Source organism: Hevea brasiliensis, chromosome 17, assembly GCF_030052815.1.
Source record: "Hevea brasiliensis isolate MT/VB/25A 57/8 chromosome 17, ASM3005281v1, whole genome shotgun sequence".
NCBI classification, from domain to species: Eukaryota; Viridiplantae; Streptophyta; class Magnoliopsida; order Malpighiales; family Euphorbiaceae; genus Hevea; species Hevea brasiliensis.
The window spans coordinates 6338018-6358211 of NC_079509.1; the positions used below are offsets into that span (position 1 = coordinate 6338018).

Genomic DNA, 20194 nt, shown 5'->3' on the forward strand with positions numbered 1-20194 from the left:
TTCTGGACGTTTATTGTTGAAGCTGTTGCTTTCCAGGAATAGATCAACACCGACTAGGTACTTTATTATTATTATTATTATTATTATTATTATTTATGTTCGAGGAGAAGTATTCATGATTTTAAAAATTTAATATGAAAATCGAATCGGAATTTGATTGATCATAAAGGATTGATTTCAGTCTTTTTTACAAGTCTTGAACCAAAAATCAAATTGCAATTAATGGCTTGAACCATCTAAATTGGACTGGAATTGATGGTTCGAATAAATGATTTTAGCTCAAATTCAAACTTTTTTTTTAATAAATAAATGATGCCTTTAGAGTGTGACATGTAAACCAAACCAAATCAAACCAAAATTAAATTGGACTATAATCAATAATCAATAATTCTAATTCCAGCTCATCTCCTGATCAAGCTTTGAACTACTAATTTTAACTCAAACCAAATCAGTGATTAAACTAATTTTCGACTAATGATTTCTTGATCTTGTTTGGCAATATTAATTGTTTTAGCAACTCTCAGCTATTATTAGATATTAATTGTTAGTGGTTAGCTGTTTATATAATTGTTAAAGTCGAAGTGTTTGGTGAAAATATTTATTAGATTAGTTGTTAAATATAAAAATAGTGATATAATCTTATTGACTTCTAAGTATTTAAAGTAGCGTTTTATATTTTGACTCTAGTTAAAATATTATTTTCCTTATTTATACCATTCAGTAATATAGTATTTATATAAATATTTAGAAGTTGAGTAAATAGTTTATAAAAAGCCACCCCTTTTAATTTTTAGAGATTGAAAGAGCATTTTGACTAAAGTTAATAATATTTTATTATTATTTTTATATTTAACAGCTAATACAACATTTATTTTTATCGAACACTTCTATTTTAACATATTTATAAATAGTTAATATCTAACAGTTAGCAGCTACTAAAACAGCTAATATTATCGAACATGGCCTAAAGGCTAGGAGGATAACTTTTTATGAACTACTTTTTTAACCTCTAATATCAGTATAAATATTATGTCACGAAACAATGTAAATAAGAGAGATAATATTTTAATTACGATCAAAATACTAAACAACACCTTAAAAATTGTTACAGATCACGACCCTTATCATAATAGAATTACTTTAAAAAAAATGCAAAATGTAACGAGTGGGAAATTTCTTATATTTACATTTTTTTTTTAATATTTATGATTAGATCTCTTCATGCCAACTTTCCTGCATGAGATAATAATAATAATAATAATAATAATAATAATAATATCTCATATCAATCAAATTGAATTTCAATAAAATTTTAATACAGTAGCTAACCTAACCTAATGTTAATCCTAAAAGGAAATTAATTTTAGGACTTTATTCTACAATCTTAAGCAAAGGAATAAGTTGTTTTTGTTAGTAAGGTTGACCTTCCATCATGTTTTTTTTTTTCTCCTTATTATTATTTTTCAAAATTTAAATGTTAATTTGGTGTGTACAAACACAGCATGATTCACTAACTTTTAAGTTGTTTATTACAACTGTCACAACAAAGATAAGAGTGAGCTTTATCTTTTATCATTCTTCCTTCTAAGTGTTGCTAATTTGGCTATCTTCTCGGACATGGGAAAGCAGGGCATTGCTTGACCTTAGTCGGTGAAGATTTTCAGATGACTTTTTTCTCTCCTGGTTCGGGAGTTTTGTTTTCTCTCATATAAAGGGAATTATATGTGTCGTATATAATAAGGGCCATGACTGAAGTCCAGATCGGATTGCGAGGAAGATGGTAAGAAAACGGAAATAACGCACGTGTAAAGAAAGGAGGAGAAAAAGAAGCTTTACTAGTAATCAGCTTAGGCTAATTAGTACAAACAAAAATTGTCAGAATTAAATGAACTTCATTATTATTATGATAATTAATTATTTAATTGCAACATGGTTATATTAATGCATGAAAAAATAATCCCATGTTCAGACCATAATTTGTTTAATTTATCTGCATTCCCATGGACCTCTCTATATATTCATACTAACAGGGAGTCACTTCCCCTTGAAAGAAAAGAAAAGAAAAGAAAAGAAAAGAAATTAGTTTCATTTTCTTTACTGATTCAATTAGCCATAATTATGTTTAAGAACTTGTTTTTGTGTTTGTTGCTTTCTGCGCGAAGTAGCTGATTCTTACAGCTTTTATCGACACTAGAGATAAAAGTAGGTCTTGAACTATAGATACAGCTTCATTTTATCTGCCAGAGCAAGATGCAAGACATGGGTAGAGAAGATCATCATCATCACCAGCATCATCACTCTGATACAGAGCTCTTATCTGGTGAAAGGGTACCTTACACTGGTCCCTTAAGCGGACCTCTTAACAAGAGAGGAACAAGAAAGAGCGCCAGGTTCAACATCCCAGAGTCCAGTTCAGCCCAGGATGAACAATACGTGGAGGTCACCCTGGATCTCCGCGATGATTCTGTGGCTGTCCACAGTGTGAAAGCAGCAAATGGTATGGAAGAAGATCCAGAAGTGTCACTACTTGCCAAAGGTCTGGAGAAAAGATCTACCTCAAAAGTTATGAGGAATGCTTCTGCCAGGATCAGGCAGGTTTCCCAGGAATTAAAGCGAATTACTTCATTCTCCAAGAGACCTCCTCCTCCGGGTCGCCTCGACAGGAACAAATCTGCGGCTGCTCATGCTTTGAAAGGACTTAAGTTTATCAGCAAGACTGATGGAGGTGCAGGGTGGGCCGCCGTGGAGAAGCGGTTCCATGAAATTACTTCTTCCACGGATGGGTTGCTTCCCCGCTCACGATTCTGTGAATGCATAGGTACATAAAAAAGCAAATGAATCTGCCTAATTACCAGTGTTATTTTCCCAGTTGGGACTAATTAATCTTAAATCTATGTGAAATTGTGTAATGGCAGGAATGAAGGAATCTAAGGAATTCGCAGGGGAGTTGTTTGATGCACTTGCAAGGAAGAGGAATATAGAAGGTGATTCAATCAGTATGGCTGAGTTGCAGGAATTCTGGGAACAGATTTCCGACCAGAGCTTCGATTCCAGGCTTCAAACTTTCTTTGACATGTAATGTCTACTTTTTGTTGGAAGTGTATAATCAAGTGATGATTTGGAGCTGAAACTTAAAATGCTGAAAAATAATTGCAGGGTTGATAAAGATGCGGATGGTAGAATCACAGAAGAGGAAGTCAGAGAGGTATATCAATCAAGAGACAAATAACCCAGAAGTGGACTTAAATGTTTATGTAGTTTTAAGCATTTCGTTAATTTCAGTGATCAGATCATGTGCTTCGTATTTGGACTTGATTAATATATATATATATATATATATATATATTTGATTATTTATGTTTACAGATTATTACCCTTAGCGCTTCTGCAAATAAACTCTCAAACATCCAAAAACAAGCAGAGGAGTATGCAGCCTTGATCATGGAAGAGCTGGATCCAGAAAATCATGGATATATCATGGTGAATAAATGAAAAATTGATCTTTGACCTCTCACTTTTTTCTTTTTCTTTTAGGCCATTCATTATGTGTGATTATTGTTCAAAAAACAGATAGAGAACCTGGAAATGCTTCTATTGCAAGGACCAAACCAATCTGTAAGAGTAGGAGAGAGCAAAAACCTGAGCAAAATGCTTAGCCAGAAGCTTAAGCCAACACTGGATGACAACCCAATAACGAGATGGTGTAGAAGCATCAAGTATTTCATTTTAGACAACTGGCAGAGAGTGTGGGTGATAGCTATTTGGATTGGGGTTATGGCTGGCCTATTTGCCTGGAAGTATGTGCAGTATCGACGCAGAGCAGCCTATGTGGTAATGCGCGAATGCGTCTGTATCGCCAAGGGAGGAGCTGAGACACTGAAATTGAATATGGCTTTAATATTACTACCAGTCTGCAGAAACACCATCACCTGGCTCAGGAATAAGACCAAGTTGGGTGTTGTGGTTCCTTTTGATGACAACCTCAATTTCCACAAGGTATTATCTTAATATATACTTGTTTCCTATCCAAAAAAATAATAATAATAAAAAAAGAGTTATAGGCATCAAAATCCAGAAACAATAAAAGGGTTCTTTTTCATCAGGTGATAGCAGTTGGGATTACAATTGGAGTTGGTCTGCATGGAATTTCTCATTTAACCTGTGACTTCCCGCGGCTTCTTCAAGCAAATGAAGAGAAATGGAAGCTTATGCAGCCATTTTTTGGGGATCAACCTTCAAGCTACTGGCATTTTGTGAAGGAAGTGGAGGGAGTGACTGGGATCATAATGGTGATATTGATGGCAATAGCCTTTACACTAGCTACCCCCTGGTTCAGGCGTAACAGGCTCAATTTGCCCCCTTTCCTCAAGAAGCTCACTGGCTTCAATGCCTTTTGGTACTCTCACCATCTCTTCATCATTGTCTACGCCCTGCTCATTGTGCATGGTCATTACCTCTACTTGACTGATAAATGGTACAAGAAAACGGTAAGCAACTTCTCTAACCAATTAGTTTTTTTTTTTTTTTTTTTTTTTTTTTAAGTCTGTACATTATTTGATTGGTAATTACACTGATCCATCCCTGTTTATTGACAGACCTGGATGTATTTGGCTATTCCTATAATCCTTTATGCCAGTGAAAGATTGACTAGGGCACTAAGATCCAGCATCAAGCCTGTTACCATCAAAAAGGTAAAAGGTTTGATTTTTATGTATAATTGGGTTCAAAGAAAATAAAAAGTTTGTGTGTGTGTGTGTGTGAGAGAGCGAGAGAGAGAGCGAGAGGGAGAGAGAATGATTGGAAATTGCGCTCAATGCTGTTATTTTTTATATTTAGGTGGCTATTTATCCTGGAAATGTGTTGGCACTTCACATGTCAAAGCCTCAGGGATTTAGATACAAGAGTGGGCAATACATGTTTGTTAACTGTGCTGCTGTCTCTCCATTTGAATGGTGAGAAACCCTTAAAGCTTTTTAATATATTACTAATTGTTATAAATATGTCATTAGTTGCTTACTTAAAGGTAAAAATCACATGTCAACAGGCACCCATTTTCCATCACTTCTGCTCCTGGAGATGACTATCTTAGTGTTCACATTAGAACCTTGGGTGATTGGACAAGGCAACTCAAAACAATATTCTCACAGGCACGTGGTTTCTACTCTATTGGAAATGAGTGTGTATATATATATTTTTCTAGCAACCTTGTTTGTTTTCAAGAATCCTGTGGTGGCTAAAATTCCTCATTCTCACCAGGTTTGCCAACCACCTGACACTGGGAAAAGTGGACTTCTCAGAGCTGAGGGCTTACAAGGAAACAACAATCCAATTTGGTGAGTTCTTTTATTTTGGGTAAAATGTCAGTCTATCCACATCACTGGATCAAAGATAAATTTTAAAGAAAACCCAGATGTATTTTCTGAACAAGTAGTATTATAAACACTTCAAAAGGAATCCAAAGGTAGAGAGGGTGAGTAGTTCATTCTGTATACTTGACAAGCAAGACATTAGGTCAACTTCTAATTTAGGCGTGAATCTTGGGTGATTGGGTGCAAAAATCTCTCTACTGATATACCCACCCTAGAAGAGCAAGTGATCTCCCTTGAATTTTGTGTGCCCAGCCAAGGTAGTTAGCTGTAGGGGTCTTATCCTTTCAGTATACATAAGGGCATGGGGTAAGAATAAAGAATGCATCATTTGTTTATGGAATAATTAGGGACACCATAAAGAAGACAAAAAACTACCAAGAAAAATGGCCCTTCACCTATATTGATGACCCACCACCTAATTGCAAGAATTACAGAACATTGTCCACCTAAGGGTGCTCTTGGTAGCTAAATTCCACCAGATCTTTGGCCTTATGTGTCTGCGATGAGATATCACACCAGAAGACAAATAGGATTGGCATCTTTGACAGATTCGTATTTTCCTGATTAATTGCACCACATGTATATGGCTTGATTAGTTTGACAAATTATTGTCCATGCACTTAATAGTCAACCCACATGGCCAAAGATTGCAAATTAGAAGATTATTTTCCTTTAAATTCAATAATCCATTAATTAAACATAAACAACACACCAAAATTGATGATTAAATTTTACATTACAAGCTAATCCATTTTGCTCCAATAATAGTATGGAGTAGGGATATCTAACAAACGCTCGCACATGGCTTTGTGTTAAAGTAAAAAAATGATTGCCCTTTCATGTCATTGATATTTTTGGCAAAATATATTTTCTTGCTTCTTCCACTGAAAAAAAGTCTCTTGCTTAGATAGTATAAGCCTGTATGATAATGTAAATGACCTATTCCTCTAACAACTATATGGTAATGATGGTGATGAACAGTTTTCCAAGAGTTTTGATTGATGGTCCATATGGAGCACCAGCACAGGACTACAAGAAATATGACGTGGTTCTGCTTGTGGGTCTAGGAATTGGAGCAACTCCAATGATAAGCATTGTCAAGGATATAGTGAGCAACATCAGGGACATGGAAGAAGAAGGAGAGGGTGCACTAGAAAATGGTACATTGCCACGAACACTTAGTCCTAATACACTAAAACGAAAAGAAAACTTCAAGACAAGCAGGGCATATTTTTATTGGGTGACAAGGGAGCAGGGGTCCTTCGAATGGTTTAAAGGGGTGATGAACGAGGTGGCTGAACTAGACCACAACAATGTCATAGAACTCCATAACTATTGCACTAGTGTTTATGAAGAGGGAGATGCAAGATCTGCCTTAATTGCCATGCTTCAATCTCTCCACCATGCCAAGAATGGTGTTGACATTGTCTCTGGCACTCGAGTTAAATCCCACTTTGCCAAGCCCAATTGGAGGACCGTCTACAAGCGCATTGCCCTTAACCACCCCAATTCTCGAGTTGGTAAGCCCTTTTCTTTTGTTATTTTACCTAACTTAGCACATAAATTATTCCAATGCTATTTCATGTCTTCACTCTCAGAGCCTTTTCTGCATTATCCAAGTTAAAAAATTCCTATGAACTATAAACGGATAAAATAATAGTGGGTGCTAGTGCTTTTTTCCTGATGATGACTCAAGAATTAATCATCACTTGCTTGCCCCACTGTCTGTTATGAAAGCTTTTTGCCTCAAATTGAGAGCTAGCTTTCTTTCTTTTCTTTCTTTGGAAAAAGATGAAGGGCATATACTCCAGAAAGGAACGGATCGATATTGGAGAAATGGTAGAAATAGTATACCGATGCTCTTTCTGATGATAAGAAATCAGATCCTGTATATACTCCTTTTATTCTTTATTTATATCTTTAGAAAAGAAGAAACAAAAAACAATAGTAATAACTTGTCTCTTCTCTAATGGCAGGGGTGTTTTACTGTGGAGCACCAGCCCTTACAAAAGAGCTACGCCACCTAGCCTCTGATTTCTCACACAAGACGAACACCAAGTTTGATTTTCACAAAGAAAATTTCTAATTTTCAAAGGACGAGAAGAGAAAGATAGAGAGAGACATCACTGGCCCATAACTATTCTGGAGCTCCACCAAGATCCCACTTTCTAGCACGTTACAAAGAAAAGACCCCTTTTGTTGACCTTTAGCTTTAAATTGATCAATAATTATTTAAGTTTGCTTTACATTTCTATAGAAATTTTGGTAGAATGATGCACCTTACGAGATAGTGTGTTGGTTGATTGGAGGGGGCAGCCCAGAGCCCACCAAAAAAAAATTTTAAAGTGTGTGAGCATGACTAATGCTGTGCTCACTGCTCACCTATATGAATCTGTATCTGTGTCTTTGGGAGAAAAAAAAAATTCTCTGTATAAAAAGGCGAATGTAAAGTGTTTTCTTCCTTTTTCATCTTGAAGATTCATATATAAAAATATATTTATTAATCATAAAATTATTCAAAAAATAATAATTATTAGAGGAATTACATAAGATATAAAGTGAAAAATATAAAATATGCATTATTCTTTAAAAAAAAGATTATGTCCTTAATGATCATTTAACACATCAATAATAACCTTTAATACAACTTTATCAAATAATTAATATTTAGCACTGATCAGCTACCAGCTAAACTAAACAAACCCTGCTTCTAAAAAAATGCTAATTTTTTCAAAGGCCAACTTGGCTGGCCCAAAACGTGAAAGGGATATTTTTAATATCTAAGGGGTGGGCTTGAGCACAGATTCTGGCACAACGACCAAGTCCATGCCCAGGCCCAGCACAACTTTTTTCCTCTGGTGCAATATTTTTGTTGTCAACTAGGACGAGGAGGTGAGGGGATAGTAAAATAAATCACATAGTTACCTGGAAATTCTTTATGCCTTGTTTGAAGTTTGGGAGATGTTTGTTAGGCGTAACAAAGTATTTAAGTAGATGCGCCGAAAAGGGAAATGGGATATGCACTTCAAATTCCTGGAAACATAACAATGCAATGCAGCAAGGATCGAGGATAATTCAAAAACATCTACCATTATTGACGAAAGGGAATAGGTGTCAATTCCAAATTTTACAAGGATCTATACTTTTTTTTTTTATTATTATTGAATTTTACGTGCCACATGCTGCTGTAGCTAGCTAATAATATATACTTGAATTGTTTTTATTCTTTTTTGATAGTTTTTATCATGGCACAATAATCAGCTGGGATCGATAATACACTGAATAAGTAGGCAAAAATAGGGGTGTGCAGTTTTCGGTTTAAACCAAAAAACCGAACCGAACCGATTAATTCGGTTCAATCGGTTCGATTTTAAAATTTAATCGATTCGATTCGGTTTATAATTTTGATAATTTCGATTAATCGGTTCGGTTCGGTTATTTTCATAAAAAAATCAAAAAAACCGAACCGAACCGAAATTATTAATATATATAAGAAATCGAAAAAAATGAATTAAATTGAATCAAACCGAATCGAACCAAACCGAAATCAAAGAAAACCGAATTGAACCTAAAGATTTTTGAGTTTTGATTTCTAATTTTTTTGTTTTTATGTTTTTATTATTTAGATTTAATGTTAAAAATATGAAATTTTATAAATTTCGGTTTGATCGGTTTAAAACCGAACCGAATCGAACCGAAATTTATCGGTTCGATTCGGTTTGGTTTTCTCTTATCAATCGGTTCGGTTCGATTTTTAAAATTTTCGATTTTCGGTTTTCGATTTTATCGGTTCAGTTCGGTTCGGAACCAAACCGACCGTTTGCACAGGCAAAAACATGCAGATAAGATATAGGAGGATATTTAAAAAAATTGAATTGAAATTATAGAAGAACATGAGCTGCTCTCAGTTTCAGCTTCCATGACAATATATTTTCACAGGCATGCCACCTCGTGCATAGTTCATACAACCAAATGTTTTCATCCTACCGCGGTAAATGTTTACTCATTTACATTACCTGTTCCGCAGGAAGGCAGCCTTCTTCTCATTTCAGTTTCTTTTTTAGCTTTCATTGACTGGCTTAAAGTCAAACTATGATCTGTTGCATGAAGGGGCTGCTGGAATGGGATCAGAGGCCTTTTTGTTGGCAAACATGTTTCAGAGAGGTTACTGCTTGTAACAATGGGAGAAGTGACCTTTGTTTTCAGCTTTCTAGGCGCTTCCAGTCTCTCTAATATCCTTGAAGTTTTTACATCCAGCTGCTTACTACTTTCTGGTAAATATACAAGTAACATATCTGTCTTAGGTTTAGAAATACAAGAAGAAGAGTATATCTTGGGGACTTCACTGACAATCAGCTGTTCCCATTCTTCTGCAATAGAAGAAGTGGTTTTGTCTTCTCTAACTGTAAGATTCAACTGAGGAGATTCACCTTCAATGACTATAGCATCTATTACACAATTTGATTGTACAGTCACGTCTGAAGAATCTTGTTGGTTTGAGAACAGTTCAGATGTTGCCTCATTCCTTTTAGGTGGAACTGACCTGGAATATTTTTCATGTAATCATGGAAAATATCAGGGAAACTTCCACCACATTTCAAACATTGAGGATGATAATCATTAAAAAAAAAAAAAAAAAACGATGTTCAACTAAGCTACACTCTCAAAACTCACAAATATTATAGGAATTACTCTATAAATGAGGTCATCCACACATTAATATTGCACAAGATCTCTAAAGCAGCAATAAAATAAACTCAATTTGGATGTTGTAGAGAAATAATTGAGACAAAACTACTGGGGGTGGCTGAACATGTTTTATTGCCAACAATCTCTAAATGCCCCTCTTTCCAATATTAGAGAAATGAATTTATTCGTACGGATGACTAAGATGTCAATTCTATTATTCTATGCCTAAATTTGTCATATGGTTAAAGGATCAAAATCATCTCCAAGAAATTTGTTATCAAACCTCTTCTTTTGGGAAGAAAAAGAAAATACTAACAGTATAATCCGTTTAAAAAATAATTTGATGAGTGCAGGTGAAATGGAAAATATTTTTATTACAGGCAATTTGCCGAAATTAGATTAGCAACCTCTTTAAACACTTAATCTATTTACTGTTCACTCCAAAGCTCTATTAATAACTTAGAACTTGAAAGGCAAGTAGTGTACATTTGTGCATGTCATTTTAAAGGCTAGCAAGCAAGACTCAGCATGGGTAAATACAATAATTACCCAAATTGTAAGCTCTCCTTTACAAGCAAGTTCAGCTTTTGATGGAAGCCTCTCTCATGCTGGACTGGATTGTAGTCTTTCAATTCAATCTGTACGAATTCAGAAAAAGAAAAAAAAATGGATACCATTATTCTGATGAAAGTATTAGTCTGATCAAGGGGATAATGCTCCTCGGATCATCTAACTAAATAAGATGTAGTTATACCATGCCTATCAAAGCCAAGCCTCCTGATTAATCTAAGTTGATGCAATACCAGAAAGAAATCAATATCTACATGATCTCAGAGTCTCAAATGTTGTAGGTAAGATTTCTTAAAAAATATCTTCAAAAAAATAAAAGAGCTTTCCACAGTATCTCTTCCTATTAACCAATTCAGAACTTTGCCAAATAATTTGAAGTTACGTGTAACTTGTATTGTAGGCAGCTCATCAGATGCCGTATGATTACATCTAGCTGAGAACTTTGACAAACTTCTTCAGCAGTTAATGGCAAACTTTTTATCTTCTACATGATGAAACTGAACATTATGCTTATGCAAACTCATAAAAATTGAATTCATCTTAAAGCAACGAAAAAGAAAAAAGTAACACTTCCGCAACAGAAGGCAACTGTAGGAAGTGACAGACAAAATTCAACCTTTAACAAAGAGGCTTGAATGAAATTGTGAATATCCTTAGACACTGAAGAATCAATGAATTGATTGATGTCAGGTATAGGCAAGACTTCCTCTAAACCTGCAAGACGCTGCGTAGTTGTAGAGTAATTTGTTAAAAATGGACAGAGAAGAGAGAAAGTCCTGGGAAGAAAAGTTGAACCAAAATCTGTCATGCATCTGCAAACAAGCAAAGGAACTAAACTAAGAGGAAGAGATTGAGTGAGAAATAAAAAGGTTGTCAAAAATGACATACACTGATGGATAATTAGTCAATAAAAGGGGACCAACACTCACCCTGAGAAGCATTGGTCCCTTTGGTCCCTTGTCTGAAGGCTGAAGAATATAATAGCAGTGGAATTCTGTCTTCCTTATGGTTTCTACGTTATAATATGAAGAACATACCAAACCCTGATCCATTGTATGTAAAGCACTGCACATCCCTTGAAAAACTGCCAAAGTACGTCCAGATTTAGAAAGATGAAGCAACACATTTTTGCAAATAATTGCACAAGAATATTCCCAGGAAATCAAATCACTTTAAGACTCAAAAAAATTTGGAAATATCAGCAATCAAAGGAACTGGGAGAACAAAATTCTCTTACATACACACAACTAAACCAAAAAAAAAAAAAATTCAAAGAGGCATTCCACTCACGTTGATAATTCAATTCAGATTGATACATTTCTTTTGAAGAAGTTTCTATCTCATTGCAAGCTGATGGAGCTACAAAATATGAGGTTCCAAATATAACACCTGGGTTAAAATACCAAGAAGGGGAGATTAGTAGTAAAGCATGCCAATTAGAGTCTGCATTATACTCTCAGCTGATTTGTCCATAAGAAATGCAACAGAGAGTCAGAGACCAGATGACAGATGAAACACATGGTATCACCTTCACTTAAAGACCTCAAATTAGTTCTTTCAATAATGTTGAATTCAATGGGTGAAGGAATTTGATGGAGTTTCATTGTGCTCTGAAAAGAGGGCATAAACAAGATCGTTTCATCTCCAACTCTCACAGAATTTTCAATCACATCAGTTGTTCCCAGATCACGGCCAGTAATTGGACAAGAAGGACCCTCAACTTTATTCTTGGCTGCGTTATCTAACACAATGCCGTGACACCTGCATGTCTATAGGCAAAGTACAATCTTTCATAAAGTTTTGATGATTTTGACCCAAGAAAGGAAATGGAATGACAAAAAAAAGGATGGAAGAAAAGAACCATGTTAACACACAATAAAGCATGAAGCGATACTTGTAATTAATACCTGACAAGCATCAAAACCGTCAATATTTTGACTGACAGATATTGACAAGCTGCAGCTTATGTGATTCAAAGAGCCTATAAGGTTGCTTTTAAAGATGAATCGAGCTTGCAATGGTTCCTCCATGTCATCCTTTAAATCCAGTAGCCATCGTTTCACCAGACTATGAAATACTCTGCTATCTGGAAAGTTTTTTAATGTTAATGCTAAATACAAATTACACAAGGAATCTCATATATTCGCTTGTTCCTATTTTCTCAGGATACATAATTAAAGCTATTTACATCCAAGCAATATTGAGCTTAATTGCAACAAAAATTTAGCCCCAGGATGCAATTGTGTTATTAATCTGCGATGAAGCATAAAGATTTTCGATTTCAATGCAAAATGAACCTACAGATCATGGGGGAACTTAACCAGGGAGAAAAGTCTGAAATGAGCAATTATCGAGATCAGATAAACTTCTTGCGAAGCAATTGATATTCTCCTGCGTATTGCTGAGATGACTTGCGCTTTGATCAAACAACACAAACTCCACTGAAACACACTTGTCCGCGGCATCCTGTTCAGAGAATAAACCAGATGGTTTTGTTACCAAGAACAAGAAGCATGGGCACGTAGCCCATCCCGCCACCACCAAGAAAGAAAAATAGAGAAAGAGGAAGAGAAATAATATACATGATATTTGACTCACCATGAGAGTATTTTTCATGGCAGAGTCTATTTTCTCAGGTAAGCAGGAGCTCAAAACAATCACTTTCCTCATAAAATCTTTGTCTCCCCAGGAGTAAAGAACTTGATCACTCAAAACGGTTGGTAATTTTACATCTACTAGCAATCCACAAAATAAATCAACATGAAAACAAAAATGCTCCACAAAATTCATCAGAGAGAGAAAGAGATATACCGCCTGACCGTAGAGCTCGGGAATCGTCGATTTCAGGCAAAAAGGCATCTCCAGGCAAGCTGTTAACAGCGTGATGGAAATCACGGAGACTGAAATTACCTCTAGGGCTATATGCGATTTTAACCTGTTTACACTTCAAAAAACGTTAATACGTTTGCGCACTTGCTAATTGTCACTTTTCTCTAAAAAGAGACAATGATAATAATACAAAGAATCCAAATAGGCAACCACCTCATGAGATGAGGAAATGCGATTTTTGAAGACATAGCACAAACCGATCCTGTCTCTGAGATAGTCGGATCGATGCCGCGACGACGAAGGAGATGAAATCGCATACAAATTAGCAAGCTGCAACAAGCACTGGCCAAAATCCACAACTCCCTCAATCGATCAACAAAACACGGAAACTGTCACTAGAACTTCTATATAAGGGATAGGTTCGATAACAGGAAGAGAGAGAGAGAAGCTTTATTCGTACCTGCTTTAGGTCTCTAAGCAATGGAGGCGATATGCTGCATAGATCCAACAAGAAGTATACTACTACCATTTCTTCCTCTTCTTCTTCTCTTATGGATTTACTATGGACAACTGTTTGGCGCCGAATGAGTGATGAAAGGTCTGTTCAAATACCAGCAATGGAGTTGTTACAACTTTGCGAGGGAATCAGGGAATTTCAGTTTTGACCCCCACTTTTTTAGAATTATGAAATTCCCCACGTATCTTTTGAAAAATAGCAATAAAGCACCCTTCATTTTAAATTTATAAGCTGAGCATAAAGAGCGCATGCCACTCATCTCGTAGATACAACTTCCAGTCTTCATTTATTATTAATAAAATTTTAAAATAATTTACGATTTATTATTTTAGTAAAATTACATCTGCATATAAATAACTTTAAATAAGACAAGATGCATTGTTTTTTATAAGCAGGGAAGTATTATTATTTTCTCATTATATCAACTTGATATTCTAATAAAATCCAAATAGAGTGGCATTTTCCAAGCCATTAACTTGTGATGAAGAAATTGATTTTATTTTCCTCACAAGCTTGTTTAACATATCTGGATCAGACTCGAAAAGGCTACCAGCAACGCTCACCACCCCTGGATTCTGGCTACTGAGTACTGAGAAAATGGTAGCGGCCTCATCGCCAGCATTCAAGCAGAAGTGAAGCAAACCCCGAGGAAGCACAAACACATCTCCTTCCTTGAGAATCTTCTGGAACTGTTGGTTTTTGGTGTCGACAAATCCAGCAATCACTACACCTGCACTGACAAAGAACAGCTCAGAGGCTCTTGGGTGGTATAGCGGCAATACTAAACCATCCACATCAAGGTCTATCCTAGAAATTGAGAGACCGAGGGTGTTCAGGCCAGGGAAATCTGCGGCAGTGACAATGGTTGTTGCGGAACGCAGAAATTTGTTCTTGTCACCAGGGCGACTCAGTTTTGATGACTTGAAATCTGAAGGAGTGATACTGTTAGGGTCCTTGCAAGGCAAACCATTGATGAAGATAGACTGCTTGCTTGTGGGAGCTGCTGGACAAGTATCCTGGAGATTATCGTAGTCTGCCAAGCAGATCTGAATGCAAGAACACATGATCACGCAAACGAGAATGGAGGAATTCATCTTGGGTTGTTCTTTTTGTGAAGTAATGGAGTGTTTTTGTTTCTTGTATGTATGTAATGTTACTCTTGCGAAGTAACGAGTGTTTTCGTTCATTATTTATATGTGAAATATATGTCTGGAGGTTGCATGAAATAAAAGTCATTTTTGAGGCTTGGAGTTCACTGCTAGATTTCAAATAGATTATCTTGAAAGCAGAATTTAAGAGCATTGCTTATCAAAGGTCGGCTGGGGATGCCCTTAATTCTTTTAAATACACTAAAGGTTTACTTCACATAACTATTTCAACTGTTATTGAAAAAAATAATATTTAAAAAAAATATTCATTAGAAATCTTTAAAATTTAATTTTAATTTAAATTTGACATATCTTAAATATGTTTTTAAATTATTTTTTCCAACAAAAAATAGTTTCAACATCCATCCTAATAGGCCCAGCTGATATTGCTCTTTAATCTTTCAATCATGGACAAAAACGCTGAATTCTTTCAGGTTTCCTGAATTTGCAAGCTTCCTTGCCTTAACAGGAAGGCAATTGGCTACGCTGAAACTGAATGCAACCTATGACCTTAGGATTTTTAAAGTAACTTGAAAGAAGCAAGCAAATATAAGTGGACACTGTTAATTGGTTTAACTTAAAAAATGTGCAGTCGATGGCAGAATTTTGCACCTGTAAAGTTGAGCTGCGGTGGCATATGAATAAGATGTACTATCAACCTTGGCACTTCTTTTTGTCTTTTCTTCCGATCCTTTTCTGCTTGGCCCACTATAAAAAGATGCTACGATACTGTACACTTATTATTAAATACTCTCTCTCTCTCTCTCTCACTTTCTCCCCCACTCCACTTTTCAGGGAGAAACGTTTTTTAATTGTATGCCTGCGACTAAAATATCAGATGCAGTAGCAATTGCAGTAAATAAGACAGTGGCCTACTTTTATCATCTTTCAGCTCAAAGCCACATTTCTACATAAATAACAATACAATGGCATAGGCTTTCTTCTTCTACACAATGACAGGAAATCTGTAAACCAGAATGGAAATGGAACTTTCAAAATAATGGACTGAGAAAATTAAAATCCATAAGGGTTTTACATCCATGGATTATTTCTTTTTTTTTTTTTTAGCCAGAATTACAACAATAGCTATATGGAATTCCATGGAGAAATTTCTTCAATAAGTCGATGCAAATTCCCTGAGACAGTCTTGTAAACCTCAATGCAAAAATTAGGCCCGCCTAGTAAAAAGTAATTTGATCTTCAATCCTTTGCATTGTAACTGCCTGTTCACTCCCCGATGCTGTCTGCATTGCAGACTCGGCTCTTCTCAGAGTCCTTGCAAACAAATTTTGTTTGAGCATTCATCTGGAGTGGTAAGAATCTCAGAGATAAACTTTATCAAAGAGCAAACTCCGCCCAAGAAGTTATGATCCATAACACCATTGCCTTCCAAAACATAAGCAAAGTCAATAAGTTTAACTTCGGCACCTGAAGATCCTCCTTTCAGAAACGACTCCTTTTCATACACAATGAGAAATGAGAACTGAACAAGAATTGAAGTGGTAGATGCTTAGATCCTCACACCGTGCCTTCAGCTATAATAGCTGGGCCAAAATCCCAGTAGAACCACCGTAAACACTGGATGCAAAAAGACTATCTGGCACCAAATATGGATCAGCGGAAGAATTAGAAGAAACAAGCTTTCTCAGAACCAATTGAATGTCATCTGCAGTAAGCTTCTGGACAACCTCCCTCCCCGGTTTCCAGAATCCTGATTCCTTGTTACCATGCACCTGCAAGCCAGATAACCTAAAACCCAATGACAAACTGCTGGTTTCTCTATTTTTCTTAAGGCACCGTTGGATATAGTCCTCAGGCACTTGTGGGTACCATGTTCTGGAACCAATCTTAATGTACATGATGGATGGATGTGAGTGACCGGAGACAACATCCTGCAAGACAAGGTGGGGATGCAACCCAGATCCATCAGATGCCTCTAAGAGTTGAGTTCCATAGAAGATAGAAAAGAATTTGCGGATTTGATCTGGAACCATTGTATTGGATGAGAAGGATGCATAAAAGGTCACTTCTCTAGGGCCACGCTCATCATCTTGAAGAGGTTTGTAGAAGCGCCCAGAATCATCCATGAGAGCGCCAAGGAGTCCATGACAGGCTTTGTGGCCTGCAACCTGATGTTCTGGGATCTTTAGCATGGTGTGGAAAAGTAGAGAAGAATAGCACAGCAAACAATATTTCTTGATTTTGATCTTTACATGTCTTGAAGGAATATTCAATATGTAAAAATTAGCCAAAACACTAGAGTTTCAGTCTCCAATTCTTACACTATTAGACTATCTACAGACCACAATTTTTTTAAAATATGCAATGTTGAAAGCTGCTGTGTTCCGATCAGTAACAAGGAAGGAAAAATAGCCACCAATTACTAAATGTAAATCAACAGACTAAGAACAGATAAAATGAAACAGCAGTGATCATCGTGTGGCAGGCTACCCCACTTTGCTACAAATGAGTCAAGCTCCTTATATTGGAGTCATACTCTCAACCCATTCATATGGTTACTAATTTCAAACAAACCAAGTCAATATTGCAGGCATTCAGGGAAGTTCTCATGTGGATCTTCAAAAATCCCAAGTAAATTCTTTTCTAGTGGTTAGTTCCACTCAATGTGAAAAGACAAATTTCCTAATTTTGATTCACAATTAACATACAAGTCTCAAATGTGAAAATGAACCTGTAAACCGGGAAAATTAAATCACAAAAAATGACAGTACAATATGTATGCATATCTGTTTAACCATCATGCTTCATCTGATAATTAGCTAAAAAACTTCCTGAGGCAATATTAAGATAAGTTGCAACTCAATTTAGACAAATGAAGCATGGAGTTGAGAAAGAATCAAACTGATAAATAAAGTTGCCATTTTTCTAGTTCAAATGTCTTTTAAGGGCAAAAGTCATCCAATCCTTCAACCCCATCAAAACAAGCTGTAAATAAAAAAGAAACATTGAGTGTATCTCTTGCATCTCCGTATATTCTTTAACATTGTCTGTCAAGCAAAGAAATTCAATGCCCATCAATTAAAAATGTATTAAATGATAACTACAGCTCCTAACAAACTGAAAATAAAACTGGTAGCTACCATTTAACTTCAAAACAGAACCACCACACAAACCCAAAAAATAACCTAAAAATTATACTTTCTCTACTCATTAGAATGCTGAGTAAGATGGCACCACAAATAAAATAAATTCTTGATTACCATCCAGCTTACAGAGAATCTCTTGCCCAAGCTTAAGGATTCGATCGAGGATCATCCAACTAAACACTCTGAAAACCAAGTCTGTTTTTTAACCAAGTTGAATTGGATTAGATAGATTTTGGGATCGGCATTCGAGATGAATAAAAATAATCAGGTACATGCAAGTGCAGGAGAATCAGATGTGTTCTAGTCAAAGTCAGCGCAATTAAACCCAATCCCAATCCCCCCTTTTTCGTAAGGCTAATCTACTCTCATGAAATATTCTCATAAACTCCAACTTTAGGATGCAAAAGTTAATAATAATTTTAAAATATACATAATTTTAATTTATATATTTTTTAATTTTATTATATAAAAATAAAATAATATTTTCAATAAATAGATTTTCATAAGATATATCTTTATGATGAAGTCAACTTTGTATCCTCTTAATTTCTATAAATGAAAATCCTTGTTAAGAAAAAAAAATCAGATATTTTAATTAAAATTTATTTGAAAATAAATTTTTATAATACAAATAAAAATATAAAATTTAATTGGATTTTATATAATTATATTTAATATAATGTTATAATTATAAATCATTTATTTTTATTTTTCAAAATAATTAAAAAAAAACTATTACTTAAAATATCTTTATTGCAAAATATCCTCTTTTAAAGCTTATTTTCATTATAAAATTTACAATTAAATTTACCTTGTTTTTAAAATGTTAATAGTATATTTAAAAAAAATATTTTAATTGTATATAAATTATATTTAATAATTATTTTAAATGTTATGTCTTGTGTGTGAGAAAAGCAAAAGAGAAAGTGAAAAATATGAGAGAGAGAGAGAGAGATAAAAAAGAAAAAAGAAAAGAAAATAAAAGGAGAAGAAAAAGAAGGAAAAGAGAGAACAGTTAAAATTTAATTGTTAAAATTAATTATTTTTTAGAACAGTTAAAATTATTATTTAAATTACTTTCAAATAAATATATTAAATATAAGATTACGTTTTGTTTTGTAAAAAAATATTTCTAAAAAAATATTTTAATATTTTTTAATGTTTAGAGGATTAAAAAAATAACAGAAAATTCATTTCAATCAAAATAGCAGAAAAGCTTATTGATCAAATTTGCAAAACCATTGAAATAGTGTAAAACTAAATCCATTACAAGCCTGCATTATTCACCTATGTGGTTTTACATCTTCATTCTTCACAGTTCACACAATGAGAAGTTGGAGCTTCGACCAAAAAACAATTGTTGGAGATAAATAGGAACCGTTCCTTTTTATTTTATTTTATTTTATTTTGTCAAGTTGCCATCAAATGCCGTGGTGTTGTTGAAATCGGGTTTGTCTAGTTCACAGGTGTAATAGTCCATACGTTTTTCAGTGGTTTTTAGTGGCCAAAAATATATTTTGCTCCTTAAGTTTCTACAGAAAAGCCAATTTTCTTTCTTAATTTAACACTAAATTAATTTACCCACTGAATTTAAAAATTAAATCAATTTAATACTTAATTTTTTAAATTTAAATTAATTACACGTATTACAAAATGGAAAAAAATGCTTACTAACTTAAAAAATAGCTTATTAAGTGTTGTCCACATCAGTAAAAATAAGATAAAGTGATTTAAAATTTTAAATTCTAAAAGCAAAATTTATTCAATATTAAATTGGTTCAAGTTCTTATAATCTATTATTGCAGTAGTTACTGTGCAAATTTCAAATATTTCGATTTTTTTAAAATCACAGCGTGTCTTGTGAATAGCCTAAAAGAGTCAAACTTGATTTGAGTAAAGATTTATTGTAACAACCAAGGAAAAAAAAAAAAAAAGAGGGATGGGACTTGGCGTGTGACAGTGGGT

At 34.7% G+C, this 20194-nt stretch overlaps 3 protein-coding genes and 1 pseudogene across 6 annotated transcripts; 1 reads left to right on the forward strand and 3 right to left on the reverse strand.

Moving 5' to 3' along the window:
• Positions 1-1972: 1972 nt before the first annotated feature.
• On the forward strand, positions 1973-7838 carry LOC110635193 (respiratory burst oxidase homolog protein C). The gene is made up of 12 exons (XM_021784436.2): positions 1973-2818; positions 2916-3075; positions 3157-3205; positions 3367-3480; positions 3571-3996; positions 4104-4487; positions 4596-4691; positions 4837-4952; positions 5045-5147; positions 5257-5333; positions 6351-6889; positions 7346-7838. The coding sequence occupies exons 1-12, from the start codon at positions 2251-2253 to the stop codon at positions 7453-7455; spliced, it is 2742 nt and encodes a 913-aa protein (XP_021640128.2). The 5' UTR covers positions 1973-2250; the 3' UTR covers positions 7456-7838.
• A 1389-nt stretch (positions 7839-9227) lies between these two features.
• LOC110635165 (uncharacterized) lies at positions 9228-14062 on the reverse strand. Of its 4 annotated transcripts, none has more exons than XM_021784386.2 (12): positions 13918-14062; positions 13671-13799; positions 13440-13563; positions 13227-13360; positions 12950-13094; positions 12536-12714; positions 12157-12397; positions 11919-12017; positions 11558-11712; positions 11245-11352; positions 10608-10696; positions 9228-9912 (listed from the first exon to the last, which is right to left on the reverse strand). In XM_021784386.2, exons 1-12 carry the CDS (start codon positions 13984-13986, stop codon positions 9369-9371), a joined length of 2016 nt encoding a protein of 671 aa, XP_021640078.2. In that variant the 5' UTR covers positions 13987-14062; the 3' UTR covers positions 9228-9368. The 4 variants fall into 4 exon arrangements, with proteins under 4 accessions (XP_021640078.2, XP_021640077.2, XP_057995967.1 ...); XM_021784385.2 differs by having other exon boundaries at positions 13227-13363; XM_058139984.1 differs by having other exon boundaries at positions 13440-13572.
• A 187-nt stretch (positions 14063-14249) lies between these two features.
• LOC110635221 (germin-like protein subfamily 3 member 4) lies at positions 14250-15255 on the reverse strand. Its single transcript, XM_021784467.2, has one exon. The coding sequence runs from the start codon at positions 15159-15161 to the stop codon at positions 14409-14411; it is 753 nt and encodes a 250-aa protein (XP_021640159.2). The 5' UTR covers positions 15162-15255; the 3' UTR covers positions 14250-14408.
• Positions 15256-15972: 717 nt separating this feature from the next.
• LOC110635166 (inositol polyphosphate multikinase alpha-like) lies at positions 15973-18468 on the reverse strand (annotated as a pseudogene).
• Between the last annotated feature and the right edge of the window lie 1726 nt (positions 18469-20194).